Raw genomic sequence first — 22,956 nt, 5'->3', positions numbered from 1 at the left:
TTCAATCGGGTTGATATAGTGTGATATTTATGTACCTGATCATCTAAAAGAACATTTCAGTGAAATGCAGCCTATTTTCAAAAATGAGTCTGTCAGCTGAGAACAGATCGGGGATTTTATGAAAGACTACGCTGAAAAAACACAAGCTTTTATCCCAACCACGCCGTACACTTGTAGGGAGTTACCACGGTGAACAAATTCTGCTAGCTACACCCCTCTTGTTTTGGTACGTGCAACACGGGTTGATTGTTAAAACATCACGCTGATCGTAGAGTATCAACCCAAAACCTGTTTCCGTCAGTTTGGTGACAGCGTTTCAAACGCAAGACGAGCAGGAGACCAAGACTCATCAAAAACTATCTTAGCTGAAACTTTCAAACTGCTCGGTAACTCAGTCTACGGGAAAACCTTAACTAACGTGGCCAACCATCGTGATATTCATTACGTTTTGTCTGATAAGGCCTCAAAACTGATCAACAATGGTCGTTTTCAAAAACTAACAGAAGTAACAGATTCTGTCACTGAAGTAGAGATGGTTAAAAAAAATCAACTGGTCACTCCCCTCTCAGATTGGTTACTTTGTTTACCAGTACGCTAAACTACGCATGTTGGAGTTTCATTTTGATTTTCTAGATAAGTTTGTGTCCAGAGCCGACTACCAGCTTTTGGAAATGGATACAGATTCTCTATACATGGCGCTTAGCGCTTCAACGTTAGAAGAGGTGGTTCGTCCTGAACTGCGAGAGCAGTTTTACCAAGTGTATAACCAATGGTTCCCCGCACAAGCCTGTGACCAACCAACATGTTCTAGCATGTGAGGTCTTGTGTCTCTGTGGACAACCAATACTCAGACGTGATCAGTCTCTAACCTAACATTATGTATGACTGACTGTAGAACAACTCGTGTTCGGTGTAAAATGTACTTGCGATGTTTATAACACCTACATAAAACCAACAGGTAGCTATCTGAGTCTAGTTGTTAAAGCTTTTTATATTTTTGTAAATCAGCTCTCATCTCTCCCGCCTCACCAGTCGAGCTAACTCCTCCACCCACCCCACATCATTTGTCTAGCACTAATCTAAGCATTAAACCCTAATCAACCCTCGGGGTAGGCAAACCACCTCCTATTAAACTTCTCTAACTGCTGGCCACCTCTGGTGGTTTTATCGGCGAGGGGGCTCCGCAAAGAGTAGGGGTACCATTTTTATCGCCTTATCCTGACACCTCTGATAGTTATTAGCGTCATAAAAGAGAGTGCTCCGCGAAGCGCGGATAGTAATCCTGTCATTACCCCACCTGGAGTGGTCATTAGTACCGAGCAACAGGTACAGGCACATGAAATCACATGACAAAATATAAAACTCAATAAACCGTTTATCCGCAATATCTCCTTATCACTACTTAAACACAGGCACCTTAACCTATAACTTTATGCTGGTCCCTATCCTTGCGCATTGCGCATTGCGCAGGGTCCGGTTCGTGCGCGATATTACTACTCTTGGGAACAGCATTGCACAAAAAATAAGACCTACGGATTTGCCTGGGTATACGCATGCAGTAGCAGGTTATTGGTTTTATGTGAGCAGTTGTCCCAAATAACAAGGTTGCTGTAATTAAGCCCAACTGCAAATCCTTGCATAATTATTCAGCAACCACCTTCTTCTTTGTTCATGAGCTGAAACTCCCACGTTCACTCATGCTTTTACACGAGTGGGTTTTTACGTGTATGACCATTTTTAGCCCGCTATTCAGGCAGCCATACGCCGCTTTCGGGGGATCAGCAACCACCAAAATCATCGAAGATTCAAAAGTTCCAACTGACCCAACACAAAATCCAATTAATCACAGAAAGAATATCAACTCTCCATGTAGATGGGGTGTTTTGATTAAGAAATGTACAGCTTATACAGGTATAGACAAATAACCATACATTACAGATTATGTTTCAATTTAATATCATATTGCAAAACAAACAAACAAATAATAAAAAAAACGACAACAACAAATGCAAACACACACACACAAGCAAACAATCTTCTTACTCTTCACCTCCCTGATAAAACAACCTCCAGTAACAACCACACCTGACACAAACAAAGAAGCAACATCCAGTAACAACCACAACTGACTTTCTTTCTTTCTTTATTTGGTGTTTAACGTCGTTTTCAACCACGAAGGTCATATCGCGATGGGGAAAGGGGGGAGATGGGATAGAGCCACTTGTTAATTGTTTCTTGTTCACAAAAGCACTAATCAAAAATTTGCTCCAGGGGCTTGCAACGTAGTACAATATATTACCTTACTGTAAGAATGCAAGTTTCCAGTACAAAGGACTTAACATTTCTTACATACTGCTTGACTAAAAATCTTTACAAAAATTGACTATATTCCATACAAGAAACACTTAACAAGGGTAAAAGGAGAAACAGAATCCGTTAGTCGCCTCTTACCACATGCTGGGGAGCATCGGGTAAATTCTTCCCCCTAACCCGCGGGGGGGGGGGGGGGGGGGGGGGGGGGGGGGGACCCACAACTGACACACCCACAACTGACACAAACAAAGAAGCAACCCATGACATATTATTAGACTAGCTTCTGTTTGGCACAAAACACATACAATAATCAACAAACATTGCATTACTTCAACAAAACCTTTTGCGAGACTGGTTTCAAATGGGTAGTCTTAAAGTAAAAGAGGCAAGACTCACTTTAAGTTCTATCCTTTCATTTTTCACAGCAACTTTATCAAGACAGACATGGCGCTATTAACGCCAACATCCTACTATTTCAGAGACGACATGGCGCTATTAAAGCCAACATCCTACTATTTCAGAGACGACATGGCGCAACATCCTACTATTTCAGAGACGACATGCATGAAAGACTGAACACTAACACAACAATTTCAACAAACAAACAACAAAACACTTTCCATTATATTTTATATTCAATTTTAAATACATGTAATTAGTAAGAAATCAGCACCATTCATCCCGACTATAAGGATGCAAAAACACTTGCATATTATGTCAGTGTGATCAAATTATTTTCTCATGAACAAAGATAGTAAATGGACTCAGAAATAAGCAATGATGTTCAGATGGTAAAGGTGTTAATGTTTTGGTGTGCTGCGGGATTCAGACCAAAAAAAAAAAAAAATTCATAAAAAAGCAATAGCTGAATTATAGACGATGTTGAAAACAACTATGTCAGGTGTGTATAGATTGAGAAAAAGAGAGAATTCACTTGCTTTTGGTGAGTCAAAACTTTCTCTCGTGACATTATACACCAGTCATTACATAGCGAGGGGTGTGTCTGAAACAAAGACAAGGAGCATGTGTAGAGAAAAGACATTTAAATTACGCCCTCACAGCAAAGACATTAGGGAGATGCAAGACAGCGAACCCCCGGGTTTGTATAAAAAAAAACGCAGGAAAAAGATAAGAAAGGGGGTGGTGGAGGGTGGGGGGTGGGGTGGGGGGTGGGGTGGGGGGGGGTGGGGGGGGGGGGGGGGGGGGGGGTGGGGGGTGGGGTGGGGGGGGGGTGGTGGGGGGTGGTGGGGGGGGTGGTGGGGGGTGGTGGGTGGTAAGTAAATGCTGATAGTTTGCTGCCTGCAGTTGGAGGCAGCTTGCCTCATTATAAGCCAGAGTATTATTCACCCTTTCACAACCCAGACACACATGACAGTTATTTCTGGATTTCGTCTATTATGACACGTTGTTCAGTTTGTCAAGACAGTTTCTTTCTTTATTTGGTGTTTAACGTCGTTTTCAACCACGAAGGTTATATCGCGACGGGGAAAGGCGGGGAGAGGGGATAGAGCCACTTGTCAATTGTTTCTTGTCCACAAAAGCACTAATCAAAAATGTGCTCCAGGGGCTTGCAACGTAGTACAATGTCAAGACAGTGCCTGCAATGTGAGGCTATACATAATGTGTTCATGATCTCACAGTGTTATGCTGAAATAAGTAAAGATCTTCCGGCAATTGAAGACAGTCAAAGTGTCTTTGTTGTGCTAACATTTTCCACCAATCCAGCCAGATGAAATTAGCCAAGGGGATGAAATACAATACATCATTCTTTAGGCATTTTCTTTAACAGGTGTCACAACTTAATTCTTCATGCAAACCAAGCAATTGAAATTCGATTTGTCATGGAAAATGTGCTTATCTAGGGGAAAAAAAGTGTTGTCTGAGAGCACCTCAAGTCACACACACTGTTGCAATGAGTCATTCACTATCTACATTTCATTCTAATCAAACTGATCACATTTTGTTTAATGTGTGTTTTGCAGATGAGCAATGACTAGCTGTAAGACAGAAACACATAAACTTAAGTGATACAGTTTTTTGAGTTATAGTTATAGAAACACAGCAAACACAGCTCTGTCACCAAGCAGTTTGGCTAATACAGCACCAACAGTCAGCATAAAACACAAACATCACAGTGATACTGGTGTCAAAATAGTTCACATCAACAAAGCCCAACAGAAGGCAAATGCAGCACACCATTGCATTATATTTATAGTCATGCTCTACATAGTAGAGCAAAGGAAGCAATTCCGTTACAGAAGCAGTGAACTGACTCCAGATACACCACAGGAGGAGCTAATAAACCACAGTGTTCATGTCTCAGATCTGAGAAAGAAAAGGGATGTAAGCGCTTTAAATGAGGGTTATGGGGAACCAATCTCCTGGCACCTAAGAGAATAAAGGCATTGAAATGAACAAGCGACTTTCATCCTCAAAACAGGTTGATCGCCGCAAGCTCATACGTTCCTCACTCTCCAAAGCACTCTAACTAACACTTGCGTACAGAGTCATGATTTCTGAGTCATACGCACAGTGGTAACTGTGAGGACAGGACATTACCTTGGGAACAGAAAGCGGTGTTCCCATATTGCAGGCGTACGTCAGTCCTCATCACAGGGAAACTTTTGCAAGGGTTGTGTTTCATGTGCCATACGAATTTTACCCACATCACTGCATTAATTAATGGGTCTCGTTTTGCGTCAACCATCAAACATCACTCAAAGTCAGCGTGAACCCTGCTTCAAGGACACAGACCTTTCAACAACAACAACAACAACAACAACAACAACAACAACAACAAAAAAACAAAAAAAAAAAACAAAAAAAAACCCAGAAGCGAAAATTCGTAATCGTCTTGTGTCGTCTTTGTATTGGTGAGTACAGTAATCCTTTGTTTTTTAACAAAAATGGTGTCATGCACTGTATGTAACGAGTCTTTGTATTGGAGGGACCTCACTGTATAGGTACAGCCGTACAGTGAAGGCACTGTCTTGAGCCAACAGGGAAAAGTCCACCAACATGTCATGAATGTTTCAAGAACATCAGATTTCATGAATGTTTCAAGAAAATCAGATGTCATGAATGTTTCAAGAACATCAGATGTCTTGAACATTTCCAGAAAATCAAATGACATGAATGTTTTAAGAACATCAAAGTCTCATGAACGTTTAAAGAACATTATGACATCATGAATGCTTCATGCTACTGGGCCAGGCAATGTTGGCGCCCAGTCTCTTGTAGGCAAAGAATGACTCCTTCCCTGCCGCTGTGTTGTCTTTCTTGAGGATCTGGGGACACTGGTTGTCGCTCAGCTGGCTCTCTGAAACGACAAGATTGGAGGAGAAATTAATTAGGATGTGCTAAAACACTTAAGGCAGTGGCATCTGCCGTACTATGTTAAAAGAGATTAAGATTTTTAATAAGACTGTAAAATGACTGTAAAAGAATCTGATTTTTAAGTAACCTTCCACCTTTTACTTTGACAAACCTTAAATGTAAATAAAGAGGTAACTATCCCCTTTCAAAATCTAAAACAAAACTGAGAAAATCAGGTCTTAAAAAGGAGGGAGTCTTAATATGGAAGTCATGAACAGAAAATCTGAAAAGCAAGGTCTTAAAAGGGGGGGTTGGCCTTAAATTAGGGGGGGTCTTAAAAGGAGGGGGGGTGGCCTTAAATTAGGGGGGGTCTTAAAAGGGGGGTTGGCCTTAAATTAGGGGGGTCTTAAAAGGAGGGGGGCCTTAAATTAGGGGGGTCTTAAAAGGGGCGGTTGGCCTTAAATTAGGGGGGTGGTCTTAAAAGGGGGGGTTGGCCTTAAATTGGGGGGGGGGGGGGGTCTTAAAAGGGAGGTTCCACTGTAGTTTTCAAAGAGTTGGCAGAGAACAAGATCACAACTGAATCAGTCTCTGATGACCCCTTGGGTTTTCTATAGACACGAAACATCAACAACCCACAACCATATCTGCCAGAAGTCATCTTTGGGACTAGCTATAGAGATACTATGGGAACACTAGTTTTATAAGACCAGATAATTATTGGCACACTTGACATACCATAGGAACACTGGATTATAGGACATACTATGGGAACACTGGCTTATGCGAAGCATTGTGGGAACACTGGATTGTTGGACACACTATGGAAACACTGGATTATGGGACACAACAGGAAAACTGGATTGTTGGACACACTATGGAAACACTGGATTATGGGACACAACAGGAAAACTGGATTGTTGGACACACTATGGAAACACTGGATTATGGGACACAACAGGAAAACTGGATTGTTGGACACATTATGGAAACACTGGATTATGGGACACAACAGGAAAACTGGATTGTTGGACACACTATGGGAACACTAGATTCTCCTCGGTGTCCGAACACCCCCGTGTGCAGGCATGCGCACGATAAAGATCCCAGGGTCACAGCGAAAGCCTCAGGCCTTGGAAACACGAATACATGCATGCAAAAATGTGAAGCCCGGGTGTCCGTTCGGCCAACAGCCAATAAAGTAACCATTTCACCACTGACCCAAGACGACCCAACCCGGTCCCTAGCCCATTTCAGGTCTCCTCTAGCAGCCGGCAGCCAGCTGTCTACATCAGCTGTCTACATCCCCCCCCCCCCCCCCCCCCCCCCCCCCCCCCCCCCCCCCCCCCCCCCCCCAACCCAGCATTTTTATTTTTTATTTTCATACAAAGCCGGGTTTTCCCGTGTAACATGCCCCTAATGGCTTTGCTGTGAGGGCATAAAACTTACATTTTCTCACGGGAACACAGTAGATCATGGATGGGACACATGGCGGGAACACTGGATCATGGATGGGACACATGGCGGGAACACAGTAGATCATGGATGGGACACATGCAGGCGGGAACACTGGACTGTTGGACACAGTGTGGGAGCAGGGGAGTATTGCACATACAGTGGGAATACTTGATTACTAAACTTTCTATGAGACACTGGATTATTGACCCCACGGGGAGGGAACACTGTATTAAATTACTGTATATACTGTGGGAACACTATATAGATCTTTGGACATCATGTGGGGGCATTGGATCATTGGACAAACTGTAGGGACACTTGATTAGAGGACACTTGATTATTGGGATGACTGGAATAATGGCCATACTGTGGGAAAGGTGGATTATCGGACATACTACGGGAACACTGTGATACAATTTCTTGAAACATACCTTCTCCATTACTCAGCAGAATCAGGCCATAGTCCTGGGGGTTGGTAATCTTGAACTTGTGGGCTATCATTGAACCTGAAAAACAAGCAGTCAACATCCATATTAAATCAACAGCTACATCAGCCTATCTGTTTCATTACAAAATGTATTTAGGTCTGTCAATTCTATAAATGAACAAGGCAACAAGATTACAATGAACAAAAACTGTCATTATAACTATCAATCAATCAGTCAATCAGTCAATCAATCCATCAATCCATCAATCCATCAATCCGTCAATCAGTCAATCAATCAATCATCAGATCAACCTGCATAAGAATCAATCAATCAATCACTCACTCACTCACTTAATGAATCTGTCCATCAATCAATTGATCTGTCAAATAATCAACCTGCACATTATCAATCCAATTAACTATCCTCCTTGTTCAGCTAATAAGCATACAATTAGTCAATCAAATCAATCTATTTATCCATCCACTTATTCACACATAATTCAAAGCACAAGGAAGGTAGGAAAGGAAATAAGCATGAAAGCAAAAGCGACGGCTCCAAGGTCAAAGCAAGGTGACTCACAGACATCCTTGGTTGTCATGTTAGGTCGCACAGGTAAGGTCTTCCACAGAATGGTGTCACGCAGCTCATCGGGGAAGGCAATCTTCAGGAAACCTTGCACCTCTCCCAGTGTGGGTAGCTGCCCCTGATGGAGATTATACAGAGGGTGAGGTCTTGCAGAACGGCTGCATGGATGCCGGAAATAACTCTACTTCCACCCCCATTCCTACTAAGTTTGAGCTTTGCATAAGGCACAACTTGACACAGAGAAACAAATACATTCCAGAAATAAACATTTTCTATGGGATGTGGAAGAATTGTATCCCTTGAAGGTGAGAAAAACCAGTTGGCTCCACAGTGAATAATGAGCTCCAGGCTTTTTGTTTTCAAAAAATGGTAGAGGATAAGATGCGGTTGGTGGGAATTAGGAACGTGCATGGTGGTGGTGGTGGTGGTGGTGGGGTTAACTGGCTTTGGATATGTCTATAAAACTCACAGAACTCCTGTCAACAAAGAACAGTGGATCTTTGCAAGATGTATAAAATCGTGATTAGATCACGAAGGCATAAAAGGCAGTGTTGCCAAGTGGTTTTGCAGCAACAAAGTGGTGCAGTGACTATTGTAAAAGGAGGGCTTAGGGATGGGGGTGTTTGGATGGCTGGAGGATGGGGGTGGGGGTGGGGGGAGAGGGGGTGGTGGAGTGTGGATTGTCCAGAAAATAATCGAAAGAATTGAACTGTAATCTGCCAAAAACAGAGAAGGGAATAAAGGCATAGCAGGAGATCCGAGTCAAGCAAAACTTTTAGACCAACCTCCAGAGAAGCCGTCTTGCTCTCATGAGCTTCCTGGAAGTTCTTGAGGATGAGGACAGCGCTGCTGAGGGTTGTCAGGTAGTAACCCCCTTCCCCTGTCAGCACAGAGGGGTGTAGCAGCCCCCACATGTAATCTGCCTCGATCTCCGCCGACACCAGCCCACAGTGAACCAGCACGTAGATCAGCAGTGGCAGAAAGTCTGCAACATTCATGGTGAGGTTTATGCTTAGCAAGGCTGATTGTTTTTCTCGGAACACACAGCCACACATGCTAAAACACTATTAGAAAAACATCCTAAAGATTACATATGATACAGAGGAATGATCTGCTGGCTGTAAACATTGCACAGACAAAACAGAAAAAAATGGTAAAAGTCATGAAAATATTGTATCTTCTTCTGGTTCCTCTATTTAAAATTATTTTTAAACAATAAAAAAAGAAACACCTCTGTAAATGCCAGGTATTTTATCAAAAGCACACAATGAATTAAGTAATGCATATTCCAAGAAGTGAGCATTTCATAGCCCCATGTGATATCGTAAAGGGAAACAACTTGGCATTTCTCACCATCAGCTCCAAGGGAGGCTGGTCCTCGACTGTGCAGGTGTTGCTTCCCTTGGACCTGCAAACCAAACACTCTCTTTGAGGTCTTGATCTAACACTGTGCAATTTGCAATTTGTTTAAAAGTCCACACATCAGACAGATACAAAGTGACCATGCTAGCCAATTTTTACAAGTACCGTAAAATCCCTAGCAAACGCCCAGTATCTAGCAAACGCCCACCTCCCACTTTTGGCCAAAAGTTGTGCAGAGGGGTCACTACCTAGGAAACGCCCACCCCCCTTTTTTTTTTTTTTTTAAATTTGTTTTAAGACATTCGGCCTCCTTTATCTACGATTTGTGCACACTGTTCGATGATTCGCCGTTTTTTTCTTCTTATTTTTTTCTATCACAGAACGTTGATCTTTATTTGTGTAAACAAACGGTGTGTTTATTTTTCATTAAAATTGCATAAATCACATGTTGTATCACTTTTTTTTCTTGTGAAAATGTGATGACACTTTATCTTGCAAAGGGGTGTATACCTAGCAAACGCCCACCCCTTACTTGTACCCGAAATCTGTGCAGAGGGGGGGTGGGCGTTTGCTAGGGATTTTACGGTACATACAAATGTTGGCATGTGGATGACACTGGATTTTGTAAGGGGAGAAACATGCACAATATCAACTGGTTGGCATAACAAGTTACAGATGTCATTTTTTTAAGTGTGCAAACGATGAATCTCTGACATGTGAAAGTTCAGCATAATCATTTTAAATTTTTCACTCAATTCTTCTACTGTTCTAGAAGCATACATCAGCACATATAGGCACCAATACATCTGCTCTATTCTTCTTCTTCTTCTTCTGCGTTCGTGGGCTGAAACTCCCACGTACACTCGTGTTTTTTGCACGAGTGGAATTTTACGTGTATGACCGTTTTTTACCCCGCCATTTAGGCAGCCATACGCCGTTTTCGGAGGAAGCATGCTGGGTATTTTTGTGTTTCTATAACCCACCGAACTCTGACATGGATTACAGGATCTTTTTCGTGCGCACTTGGTCTTGTGCTTGCGTGTACACACGGGGGGGGGGGGGGGGGGGGGGGGTGTTCGGACACCGAGGAGAGTCTGCACACAAAGTTGACTCTGAGAAATAAATCTCTCGCCGAACATGGGGACGAACTCACGCTGGCAGCGACCAACTGGATACAAATCCAGCGCGCTACCGACTGAGCTACATCCCCGCCCATCTGCTCTATTCAAGACAGCTAAAGGATTGCTTGCACTGTACCTTGACACAAGAGTAGATGGCGGAAGTAGCACACAGCAAGTTCTCCAGTTTCTTGAGGGGAGAGTAAGCACGCTGCATCTTGTCCAGGTAGTGCTTAATAGTCTCCATGTCACCCGCCTGTGGTGGTATCAGCCCAGGCTGCAACATCATGCAAAGTGTCACTGTCAGCTAGGTATATTGCAGAGATTTTTTCCATTTGCTGTTTTGAGAGAGAGAGAGAGAGAGAGAGAGAGAGAGAGAGAGAGAGAGAGAGAGAGAGAGAGAGAGAGAGAGAGAGAGAGAGAGAGAGAGAGAGAGAGAGAGAGTATACCTACCAAAAATACCAAACAGTACACCAACATCCACACACAAACACACATACAAACACACTCACACACACTCGGACAAACAGACAGGCAAGCAACCAAGCAAGCAAACACCAATACAGATCACCCAAATTTCAAGGCAGAAACAATTAATGTATTAAGGACTGTCATGACATCAATTGATAAACAAAAATAAACTAGCAAGTATATGTCAGTGCCAACTATATTAACAGCGATAAACTTACAAAATGACAGTTTTTGCGTTGATGCGTTGATTTCAGGGTTTGATAGCAGACGCAGTTTCTTATGCGCATTAGTTTTGCGCAGGCGCCACACTGACTTTGCAAAAAAAATCGATTTGACAACACAGCTGTTAAACAGCTTTTTATTAGCTCATTCGAATACAACAAAAAGAAGTTTGAGTTTTTTTAATTTTGAACAAGACTACTTATGAAGAAGACCAAAACACAACATAAACGGAAAACTAGAAACAACTGAAGAACTAGGATGCAACAAGGGGAGGAGAAGAGAACAGCTAATCGCGAGCATTCATGGGTGAATGGCATTTATACTTGTCTCGTCATGAAGCAATTTTTTCAACCTCAGTTATAAACGACAACATGAATGTTAGTGCCATGGGTTGTACATCAATACTTCAGAGGGGAAGTGGGGTATTTAGTGTGGAGTTACGAGATAAGAAAAGCCAAATGCGAAAGTTTGTGTCACAGGCACACAAAAACGGCTGTTTCGTTTTACTCCCCTGTTTGTACTACATCTTTCGACTTTGGGCATTTTGTGATGTTTAGGGACAGAAAATAATTGATTTAGTCCTGTTTCATCGGGAAGTTAGCAGAAAAGGGTATGCTATCGACATTTTTAAAGCTGAAAAACATTTCCGAGAAGAATTTCAAGTTGTCAGTGTATGCTGTTGTCGATTAAAACATCGTGTGGTACAGAAGGGTAAACCGGAACCATGCGTCTTTGTTATTGCCAATATGCTTTTGGATATTGGCAAAAATGGCCGACTTCCGTAGCATTATGCTTTGATGATCGGAAGAGACCATCCAATCACAGCCCCCGAATTCCCCCTCGTGTCCATCAGAATAGCTATATAGCTCGATAAATATCCAACTCACCTTAATTCCAATTTCTTCAGCTGTTTTGGTGCGAGCATATTTGATATTCCTTGACATCAGTTCCAGACTGTTGTTTCTGAAATGGTAAACCTAAACTTTAGAATTAAAACTCTAAATAAACACATCTTTTCATTTTGACAGACACAAAACCAAGCACCTGTGATGAAATCACACCTGTATCCTTTCAACACAATTAAGTGGTCAGACAGGATCAGGCACGTACTAGCAAATTCACAAAACACAGACACATATCCACACATTGGCACACATGCTGAGTGACAAACACATACACCCAGAAATCCATGAAAAACAAAAGACTGAAACAAACAAACAAACAAACAAACTCAGTTATGAAAGAATGCTCAATAAATTAATTAATTAATTAATCAATTCCCCACCTGCCATGGTAGTCGACAAAGAGTCTGTAGATGTGATGTTTGAGGGGTCTCAGCACACACATGTGTAACGTTGTCTCAATCAGTGCATCAATGTTCAGGATTTCATTCCGTCCAAGCTGATTATAGAAGGAAAAACAAAAGCATTAAAAATTTTTGGCTCACGTAAGTGTAGCCTATGCGATCGTAACTTTGTCTGTCTGTGCGTGCGTGTGTGTGTGCGTGTGTGCGTGCGTGTGTATGTCTGTGGTAGAAACTTTAACATTTCGTCATTTGAAGACGTCACATTATGACGTAAGAGGGTTAGACGTCACGCGAAGGAATTACTGAAAGTCTCGGTCATTGTTATTTTGAGCGGGCCGAGACTAGTTGGCAGTCGTGTCCCTGTAAGTAGGCTACATGCAGACAGACAGATCTAGATCTAGTGTCTCGCTTTCTTGCACAGTGTCACCTATGCTTACTGTGTGTGTGTGTGTGTGTGTGTATGTGTGACGGAGTGATTGAGTTTGTGTTACTGTTTGTCGATTTCTTACGTGAGCCTTGAAGGCTTCGCCTCTTGTTCCAACATAGATTGACTTACAAATTTCAACAAGGTCATTCGGGAGAGAAGAGATATTCACAAAAGCCGTACACAAAGTTCATTCAGTTCATACAATTACTTACATACAGTGGAACAGAGACCTCCAATTAAATCAACTAAAATTACGTCTTTAAACACAAACACCATTGGAACCAATCCAAAGTGTCCTTACATTGCAATTGTTCTCTCACAAAAGGTATAGTTCGGTCAAGTTTATAGACAAAGGGACTAGTCTAAAGAAGGTGTCCTCTCATGGAAGAGAGAAACACTGTGAGAGAGAGAGAGAAAGAGACAGAGAGAGAGACACACAGAGAGAAAAAGAGAGAGAGGGAGGGAGGGAGGGAGAGAGAGAGAGAGAGAGAGAGCATGAGAGAGGGAGAGAGAGATAGAGAGAGAGAGCATGAGAGAGAGAGAGAGCATGAGAGAGGGAGAGAGAGAGAGCATGAGAGAGGGAGAGAGAGAGAGAGAGCATGAGAGAGAGAGAGAGCCTCAGCATGAGAGAGAGAGCATGAGAGAGAGAACAAAAAGAGATTGCATGAATGACTTGCACGAAATTAAAAAAAAAAATCGTTTTTTCCCTGGGAGAAGAAAGAATAGGCTCAGTTATCAAGACCTCTAGGGATTACTGGCAAACACTTCTGAAGAATACACATGGCAGAGAATCCACTGTAAAAAAACAAAGAGATGTTTGTACCTTGTTGCGTTCTCTCTCAATGAGATCCTCCAGCTGTCCCTCCCCGTGCTTGACCAGGTAGTTCTTGATGCCTGTCATGAACTGACGTACCTGTAAAACAATTATCACGATTATAGCTAAAACATGCATTATTTGAAGACACACAAGTGCAAATGTGTACAGGTGCAAGCATGCTGTAAATGTGTGACACAGACACAGAATTATGTGCATGTACAATGTATGTAGAGACACAGGCACAGACACGTAGATAGTGAGATCATGCACACACACACACACACACACACACACACACACACACACACACACACACACACAGACACACACACACACACACGCAGACATACACGTAGACACACAGACACATACACCCACGCACGCACAAACAGACACGCACTGGCACATACACACACCCACACACACACACACACACACACACACACACACACACACACAAACAAACACACACACACACACACAAACAAACACACACATAAAGAGTTACATTCACACGCAGAGAAAAAAGCTAACTTACATACATGTGCAAGACAGCTGATCAGACAAGTCACACAGACAGACATACTAATGGACAGACAGACAGGTAGAAAGGTAGGCAGACATGAGGCAATTTACAATGACATCTAAAAGACATGCAGTGAACTCACATTTCTCATGACATGATGCGGTGTTTTTTCCTGGCTTTCCACAGTGCACTGTATGAAGTTTTCTATTGTGCTTCCAAACGTTGTGTTGCGGTCCTGGGAAAGTCTGTCAATCAAAACATAAACAGCTGAATTAAAAGCAATCCTTAATTACAGAAACAACATTGCATCACAAAAAAAGGGAATTTATGCGACACATGATGACACAATGTGTACAGTTACTTTTTACCTCGCGTCTGGTACAATAGCAGACGACTTTATTCTGTGTTAACCCGGATGTATTCGGGTGTTGGGTATATTGCAAAGGATGTTGGGTAGTGCTAAAAATAACCTTCAATCATCCTGCCGAAGTGGACAAAGAAAGCTGAATTTTCGCAAAATACGACAGTAAGTTACGATTCGTTCTGGATTTTGAAGGAAAAAACTCATGTTCTCAACTGATGACAATTAAATGTTTAGATTTGAGAATTTTTTTCTAATTCTGTGCATGTTGATTATTTCTGGTTACACATAGAAAACAAGGTAAAAACCTGCAAAGACAGGAACTATAAATACAGTGGCACACGTGTTAGGAATGTGAAAACTCTGAAGGAAAACCAATATTAGCTTAGTCTGTTATCAAAGTATTTCCAGCATGAAAGAGCACCTGCTATTACAAAATCATGATAGCTGCTACTGCTAAGTTGTTAACCATTTTATGAATATGTCCCGTCTACCTTGAGCGTGATAAATGTATCAATATTTCTCCTCTTCCTCTCAACCTTTCTTCTAAACCACTACATGTACTGAATTCAGATGCAACCTACTTGTAAATGTATTCTCGGATTTTGCTGCCAGGATCACGAGCAGCCTGCTTGCGTTGTGCAGCTGAAGAAAAACAAGATACAAATTATGACATGACAAACAAAAATACAATACAGAACAGCCAGATGAATGAAAACATATGAACTCACATGTTTCATAATCATATGAAAGTGTCACTCATTTATGCTCACACACACAATGATTTGACAGAAATGCATGTTTACCTACCAATTAATCTCTCTTCTGACCTTGCACTCACACACACTCATATACAGCACACAACTCAACCATGGGACAGTCACATCCACAAAACCTCAGTACACAAGTTTCGTTTCCAAAACCGGCAACATTTTGAACTTTACCAATAAACAACACACATGACATGATTATAACTACGGGCCACTGTTTTGACAAACACTTCAAACACACAGTGCAGACTGAAAACAAAAAGCAGTTTGAGAATTACTCACCCAGTTGACCCCTGTTGGGTAGAGTAGAGGTGACAGACTGAATCAGGATCTCATCGTCAGACAGCGCAGCGTTGCCGGTATCCACGGCGATGTGATGGCAGTTGATCACGTCTGGACAGTTGGAGCTCAGGCCGCCCATTCGACTGTCAGGGGTCACTGACGACCCTTCTGTGACCACAGGCTGACCTTGCTGGTGAAGGTGATGACCTTGCTGATGAAGGTGATGACCTAGTTGATGATGGTGACCTTGGTGTTGCTGGCGACCTTGACCTTGCTGATGGCCCTGACCTTGCTGGTTTCTGGGTAGAGGCAGTTGCTGGGCCTGGTTGGGGTTGGAGTGAGACCGGTGCAGCTGAGGGTGCTGGTGGTGTCGCTCCTGCACCATCATGGACTGAGGGCGCGCCTGCTGGGGGTGAGTGGGGGAGACGGATTTGTGTGGGTGACCTTGAGGGTGTGGGTGACCTTGAAGGTTTGCGTGACCTTGAAGATGTGGATGACCTTGAGGTTGTGGGTGACCTTGAGGATGGACGCCAGTCTGGGACGTCTGCGTCACTTCACTCTGAACCACCATCCTACTACTGCTCTTGCTCACATTCACGTTAGTGGTGGAGTTCACGGTACCAGCGTTCCCCACAGTAGTCACCGTCTGCACTGTGTGAGCTTGCTTCACGACGCTCTGCTGCAAGCGCTGCTGTTGCTGAATCATCTGCAACTGCTGCAGATGTTGCTGATGCTGCTGCAACTGCTGCTGGTGTGTTGGGTTCTCTCTCTGTTGCTGGCTCTGCTGGCTGTGGTGAAAGGTCTGGTTAGCTTCCTGCCACATCTGGACTCTCTCCTGCAGATCCATGGCTGGGGGAAGGGTGGTGTGAGAGGTCCGTAGCAAGGTATCCACCACGCTCCCTTCCCACGGCTTGCAGAAGATGGTGCCGCGACTGCTGGCGGAGGGAGGGGCGTAGGGGTTGTAGTTGTCGTATTCCGACAGCGTTTTTGCGGCTGGGACGACCAGGCGCTGGGCCTGTATGGGTCTGACCATCAGCTCCGGCATGGCACACGAGATAATGTCTTGCACTGTGGACGACTCGGAGAAGTAAGATCCCCGGTTCACAGACTGAACCAGCTTGCTTCGCTGGTACACAGGGAACCTGTTCACCGCAGTGGGCCCAGAAGAGCTTTCCTCCACCAAGAACAAAGAATCGTCCAACTGTGGCTGAGCACCCTTTGTCGTTGCCGCGTAAGGAGACCCACTGCGCGACAACACTTTTGTTCCCAGCTTTAATCGATTAAAACGCTCATGCCAGGCCGGTTTGTTCTTGGCCAGCCTGGTAACCTCTTGCGCCGTGCGCATGCTTTGACTGCGTGTCATCCCAGCACCACTGCGCTGCTTGGGATCGACTTTCCTGCCTTTTTTGGGTAGAAGAGTGTCCTTTTTGGGGTGAGTATTTTCAGCTTGGTCCAAAGCAGCTTGGGACAAAATTGTGGCCAGTTTCTCAGCCCCGCTAAACGGGGACTGTCTGGAGGTGTGGGGAGGAAGATGTTCAGGGGGGATGGATTGACTGGAGACGGAGGGAGCAGATCGTCTCCGAACTTTGGCACGCGAAGAGCGGTTCTGTCTTTCTCGGAAAACCACGGCATCGGCGGGTTCAGCGTACACGGGACTAGAGACGGTGGCTAAGGAAGAATCCGAGGAGGACTTTAACCTGGATAATCTCCCCAACGGATGAAGATGTTTCGGGTTGACCACAGTACTAGTTCTCCAGTTCTTGGGAGGGATGGGTGGTGATTCCTCAGATTGTGTGGCGACCGTGTTACAGTTAGTAGTCACCACCACAGGAACAGGTCTCACCCCTGTACTCTCCCTGTTGCCGCTGACAGCGAAAAACTTGGAGAAGTCCGATTGAGCCGTGGTGCAAGAACCCACTTCGTATCCACCCCCACCACCCCCACCACCACCTCCCCTTACGCTGCCGTTTCGAACACTGTCCGAGTCGTAGTACGAGCTCCGCCAGATGTCCTCGTAGTCGCTCATCTTGTCCGACAGGTTGCTATGGAAGTAGGAGTTGTTCTCCGGTAGGTGGAGCAGCTCCACCGGAGTCATAGAGTACAGGTTAGGCTTCCCCTTGGGCTTGTGGCGGTTGAGAGAGGAGAAGTCAGTCTGGCTGCTGGCGTTTGACATTGCACACATAGACTGGGGAGAAGCTCCCACCAAATGTATATGAGGAACACCCACGTGTCCCCCTCCACTCTCCTCCCCGCTGCTTTCCGTGGAGGTCGGGGTATCGTTGTAGCCTTTGAGCCGGAGAAGGTGGGGTCCGAAACCGCCCTGGCCTTTGGCACAGCTAGTTCCAGTCGGCACCGAGGCGAAGACTCTGAGAGGCGGGAGGTGGGGGGAGCAGTGGGAAGGGGGAGGGAGGTCCACCTGATTGCTGAACTGTCCCTTGAAGATCTGCGCCTGCTCCTCCTGCACTTGCTGGGTGGTGAGAAAGTCGGAGAAGTCTGACACGGAGTGGGAGGGGGGAAGGGCGTGGAGGGGCGGGGTGGTGGGGGTGTGGGGGCGTGATGTGCTGTGTTGCATCGGCTGGCGGATGTCGATGGGTTCGCTGCACGACTTGTGCAATGATCCGCAGGCTGGGGATGGGGTTCGAGCCTTGCGTGACACTGGGGACAGCCAGAAATCTGAAACAGAAAAGAAACACAGTCATGATTCTTCGTTAGGGAAAGTGAAGGGTTGAATTTGTGTGTATGTATACGTTGTTGTTTGTGTGTGTTGTGTGTGTGTGTGTGTGTGTGTGTGTTTGCTTTTGTGTGTATATGTGTGTGTGTGTTGTGTTGTGTTGTGATGTGGTTTAGTGTGTGTATGTGTGTGTGTGTGTGTGTGTGTGTGTGTGTGTGTGTGTGTGTGTGTGTGTGTGTGTGTGTGTGTGTGTGTGTGTGTGTCTGCCAGCTGTTTTGTCAACTACATATATTCTTGTGCTATAGTATAATACTGCTATACACAGAACAGAACAATTACTAATGCTCGTTTCTCATGGTCAATCATATACTCACAAACACATAACACAAAAGCCACCTAAGACAAGTGGAATTACTAACACATTTTTCAATAATTGATGTCTCTGTAACATGTTTTTATCGTTTTGTAATAAAAACCACCGTTTTGTAATAAAAACCACCAACATGGGGCGCAGGAGTAGCATATAGGTGCGATATGAATGCAAGATAATACAGCAACAGCTGTAGCTAAAATAAAGTAGAAGAATTTGTTTTAACTGTTTGTACTCTTCCTCTTGTAATTACTAAGGCCAAACAAAAATATATGTTGGTTTAGAGTAAGCCGACCGACCCTGTTTTTTCCCGCCGACCCTAAAATTTTTTTTTCATTTCTAAAAAAAAACCAAAAAAACTTTTGGCACATTTTGTGAACCATACCGAGACTAAGGGAAGTAACCTCCTTTAAAATTGACTAATTACAACAACAACAAAAAAACAAAACAAAATCCCACCTAGCCTATCTTTTTTTGGTCACGTTAACCTAAACCAACATATATTTTGTTTGGCCTAATACAACGCATAAGTTGTGAGTGCATGACCGATTCTTCATGCCACAAAGTTTCACATAGCAAATTAGAAGCGTCGATTGCTTCCTCTCTTGTTCAAGCTCTCAGCAGAAACCAACAACAGGTATACTGATGGAATAATACTGAAATTTAAGAAAGGAAAAGCAAAACAAGCACAAGATGAGGGAAAGAAAGAAAGAAAGAATGAAAGAAAGAAAGAAAGAAAGAAAGAATTTAGAAAGAGCGCTTAGAGCAAGCCTTTTTAACGAAAGTTTTTGATTTAGCGCTATATAAATGTTCTTATTATTATTATTATTATTAAAGAAAGACAAAGAGGTAACTGCGCTCTCCCTTCCCACCCAATACACCCACTAGCTCCCCATGGCCATGAACACACACTTTGCATGTATAAAGGTAGTGCCACAATGATAAAACCCAGACTCTTTATGTCAAGGCTAAAATGTCCATCAATCATGAGGTGTCGCGACAGAGACAGGTACGAGAGATGACGTGACAATTCTCACTAGACTGGCCAGTTTGCCTGCTTTTGGACAAGTGTCTGTCCCCTGAATCAGCATGTCACACTGACACCACATGTGTGTGAATGTGTCACACGCATTGTCAGACATGCTTTGTCAACATGCTTACTTCTTAAGGTGTTAAAGATACGTTTCCTTCCTGTGTAAAACATCATGTAAACCAACACAGATCTTTGTTTTTCAATGGGATACGAGCTGCATCCGTCCTCTTCAACACATACTTAAAATACACAGCCTGGCAAAAAACAACAACAACAACAACACCACCAACCAACCAACCAACCAACCAACCAAACAAACACACGTTTTCCAAAAAAAAGGTGATATGTTTGTCATACAGTTCACGCATCATTCTTCATTCACACAACCGCACCATTCATCATACAACGATAACCTTGACCCAAAGCACACACCAAACCCTTACAGGACCAATCCTATAACTCTACCAGCTAGGTACAGGTCATTCAACAATTGTCACGGCGTCCTACCAGGGTCAACTGCTGACCTATTATTTTCCCCCTCCCCCCTTAATCCCCTGACCACTGTCCACACCACGAAGAGCATTGCTACCTTGCTACATGTTTCCGCGTACAACTAGGTAAGCGGTTGTTGTATCTGTCAAAGTTTCCTTAAATGCAGGGGGAAAGCTACAAGCTGCTTGGTCACTGCATTGGCTTGCAAACAACTGGTCACAGTGGTGCAAGGACAAAGCAATGTTTCATCTCATTGCTACCAGCCACGAAACACTGTAGCTTCAAGTATATTTTTCATTTTGTTCGGATTACTTCCTTGTGCACAAAACAAAGAAAAGAAAAGAGAGAATAAGAGAGGAAAAGAAAAGGAAAAAAAAGAAAAGAAAGGAAGGGAAAAGAGAGGAAAAGAAAAGAGAGGAAAAAAAAGAGAGGAAAAGAGAGAAAAAGAGAGGAAAAGAGAGGAAAAGAGAGAGAAAGAAAAGAGAGGAAAAGAAATGAAAAGAAAAAAAAAAGAAAAGAAAAGAAAAGGAGAGGAAAAGAGAGGGAAAAAAAAAGAGTATGTTACACCCTTTTGTTTCTCAGATCCTATAACTATGTAAAGCAGTTTCATAAAACATAACAAAAAAAAAACAAAAAAAAACAATGCACATAATGAAAACAAAAAGAAAAGAACTACACTATACAAACAGACCGTCGAGTAACAGACCTCTGAATTCAGTTTCAAGTAAGCAGCAGATATTAGTTAAGCAAATTTCAGATCTGATTCAAAAGCCCACACACTATAATACGAATAATACATCCAATCTTGTGTATTCCGCGTCAATTTACTACTGATACAAAAGAGATTGCATACCTTGTCCAAGCATGGCCAGAGAAGCCAGTTCCCGTGACGACCTAGCCTGCAGAATGGCCGGTGTAAGGGTGAGGCGGTAAGGCAACTCATCCCTGCCATGACAGATACAAATGTTTGAACATTTTTTGGGGGGTACTTAAAAATCACTGTAAAGCAAAGACTGAGAACTAAACAAAGTTCTACAGAAAGGAAAAGTGCAGGGGATGTGGGGCAGACAGATGGACAGAGAGACAGACAGACTCACAATGACACAGATGCATACACAAATAGATAAACAATCAGAGAAACATGGACACACACAGACAGACTTCTCTATCTCACTCTCATTTTTCCTTCAAGGGAGAACATCCTTTGACCCTTTCCAAAAAAAAAAGAGAAACCAAGCAAGTAAACAAAAACACCAACAAACAAACAAGAAAACAAACCCATAAAAAAACATCATCAACAACACAACAAAAATACACACAAAACACTCCACCAAAACCTGACCACACACAAAAACACCAGAACAATCGCCCAATCAACTCACAAGTTCTCAATGTAGTGGCTGATGAGACTGGGTATAGAGTGAAAGAAGTGAGCCGAGCCTTGCAGTCTCATGCCATAGTCCGACGCCTCGATCAAATAGTGGTCAACGTTCGCTCTGTCTGTCAGACGATTCTGAACCGACAGGGCCAGCGACATTGACTGACTGGACTTGCGTATCAAGAATACCTGCAAAAGAAAGAGAGAGAGAGAAAATGAGAAAAAAAATTAAAGATTGCATTAAGGTGTAGTATTTATTTGTAGATTGTTATTGGTTGCAGGTTACAAACAGAACCTGACAGACAATCACACACGGACAGTGATACAGAAACAAAATAATACAGCGCCACGGACTCTTTCACATTTTTGAAACTCAACACTTAAAGAAAAAAAACAAGCAGAACTCGCGTCCTAAGTAGACACTCTCTAGAACCCAGAGACTCCTTTCCTACCCTTACCTTCCAATACGTTTTTACTCACACCCCCTCCAACAGCGCCCCCCCCCCCCCCCAAAAAAAAAAGCGAGAAAAAAAGCACACAAAAAGCACACAAAAAACATTTAAAAACAAAGCACACACACACACACACACACACACACACACACACACACACACACACACACACACACACACACACACACACACATACACACACACAAACATTGACACACACACACACACACGCACACACACACACACACGCACACAACCTACCCCAGTCTCTCTGTCTTTGAGCAGATGGACAGCCCCTGCGCGACTCATCTGGGTGAGGAGCCAGATAGAGTGGGTCTTGGCCAGTCGTTCCACCAGGCTGATGGGTCGCAGGTCACTGCCAGAGTGGCTCTCGTTGTCATGGGAACTGTTGCCATGGGCTGCTATCAACATGGGGGTGGTCATGGTGGCTGTGGTCGTGGTGTCCAGATTCTATATTAACAGGAAAAGAAGAAATCGTCGTTTTAAGTACAGTGACTGCTTGCTGCCAAGCTGAAAATAGCGCCCCGGGTTTAAAACAACACACCAACAAAACACCATGGTAAGCGTTCTGATCGATTCCTGTCTCACATACTCTTGTTTTCGTCCTGTTTTTGTCAAATTGGCTTGAAGTCTAAACAAACAAACAAACAAACCAACAAACCAACAAACAACGCAAGGGCTTGACTACACATTGAACCCAAATTAAGGAGCAGTTTGCAAATATGCAAATGCAAAATAACACGTAAGGGCTGAGACCTTGACCATCAAATGGGCTATTAAC

At 43.5% G+C, this 22,956-nt stretch overlaps 1 protein-coding gene across 4 annotated transcripts in view; it reads right to left on the bottom strand.

The window, feature by feature from the left end:
• Window positions 1-3,565: 3,565 nt before the first annotated feature.
• Window positions 3,566-22,956, bottom strand: part of LOC138953149 (protein sprint-like) — a 173,938-nt gene continuing 154,547 nt past the window's right edge. For all 4 annotated transcript variants that reach the window (XM_070324941.1, XM_070324942.1, XM_070324943.1 and 1 more), the window contains 15 exons: window positions 22,416-22,625; window positions 21,707-21,891; window positions 21,178-21,269; window positions 15,759-18,431; window positions 15,291-15,351; window positions 14,488-14,590; window positions 13,826-13,915; window positions 12,555-12,670; window positions 12,157-12,232; window positions 10,716-10,853; window positions 9,450-9,504; window positions 8,882-9,081; window positions 8,091-8,214; window positions 7,515-7,589; window positions 3,566-5,632 (listed from right to left, as the gene is read on the bottom strand). In XM_070324941.1, coding sequence (XP_070181042.1) covers window positions 5,499-5,632; window positions 7,515-7,589; window positions 8,091-8,214; window positions 8,882-9,081; window positions 9,450-9,504; window positions 10,716-10,853; window positions 12,157-12,232; window positions 12,555-12,670; window positions 13,826-13,915; window positions 14,488-14,590; window positions 15,291-15,351; window positions 15,759-18,431; window positions 21,178-21,269; window positions 21,707-21,891; window positions 22,416-22,625 — 4,332 coding nt within the window. In that variant the 3' untranslated portion in view covers window positions 3,566-5,498. The remainder of the gene's footprint in view (window positions 5,633-7,514; window positions 7,590-8,090; window positions 8,215-8,881; window positions 9,082-9,449; window positions 9,505-10,715; window positions 10,854-12,156; window positions 12,233-12,554; window positions 12,671-13,825; window positions 13,916-14,487; window positions 14,591-15,290; window positions 15,352-15,758; window positions 18,432-21,177; window positions 21,270-21,706; window positions 21,892-22,415; window positions 22,626-22,956) is intronic.

The sequence above is a fragment of the Littorina saxatilis genome, linkage group LG17 (assembly GCF_037325665.1).
Source record: "Littorina saxatilis isolate snail1 linkage group LG17, US_GU_Lsax_2.0, whole genome shotgun sequence".
Taxonomy (NCBI): Eukaryota; Metazoa; Mollusca; class Gastropoda; order Littorinimorpha; family Littorinidae; genus Littorina; species Littorina saxatilis.
This window is presented reverse-complemented; position numbering and strand designations above follow the sequence as displayed.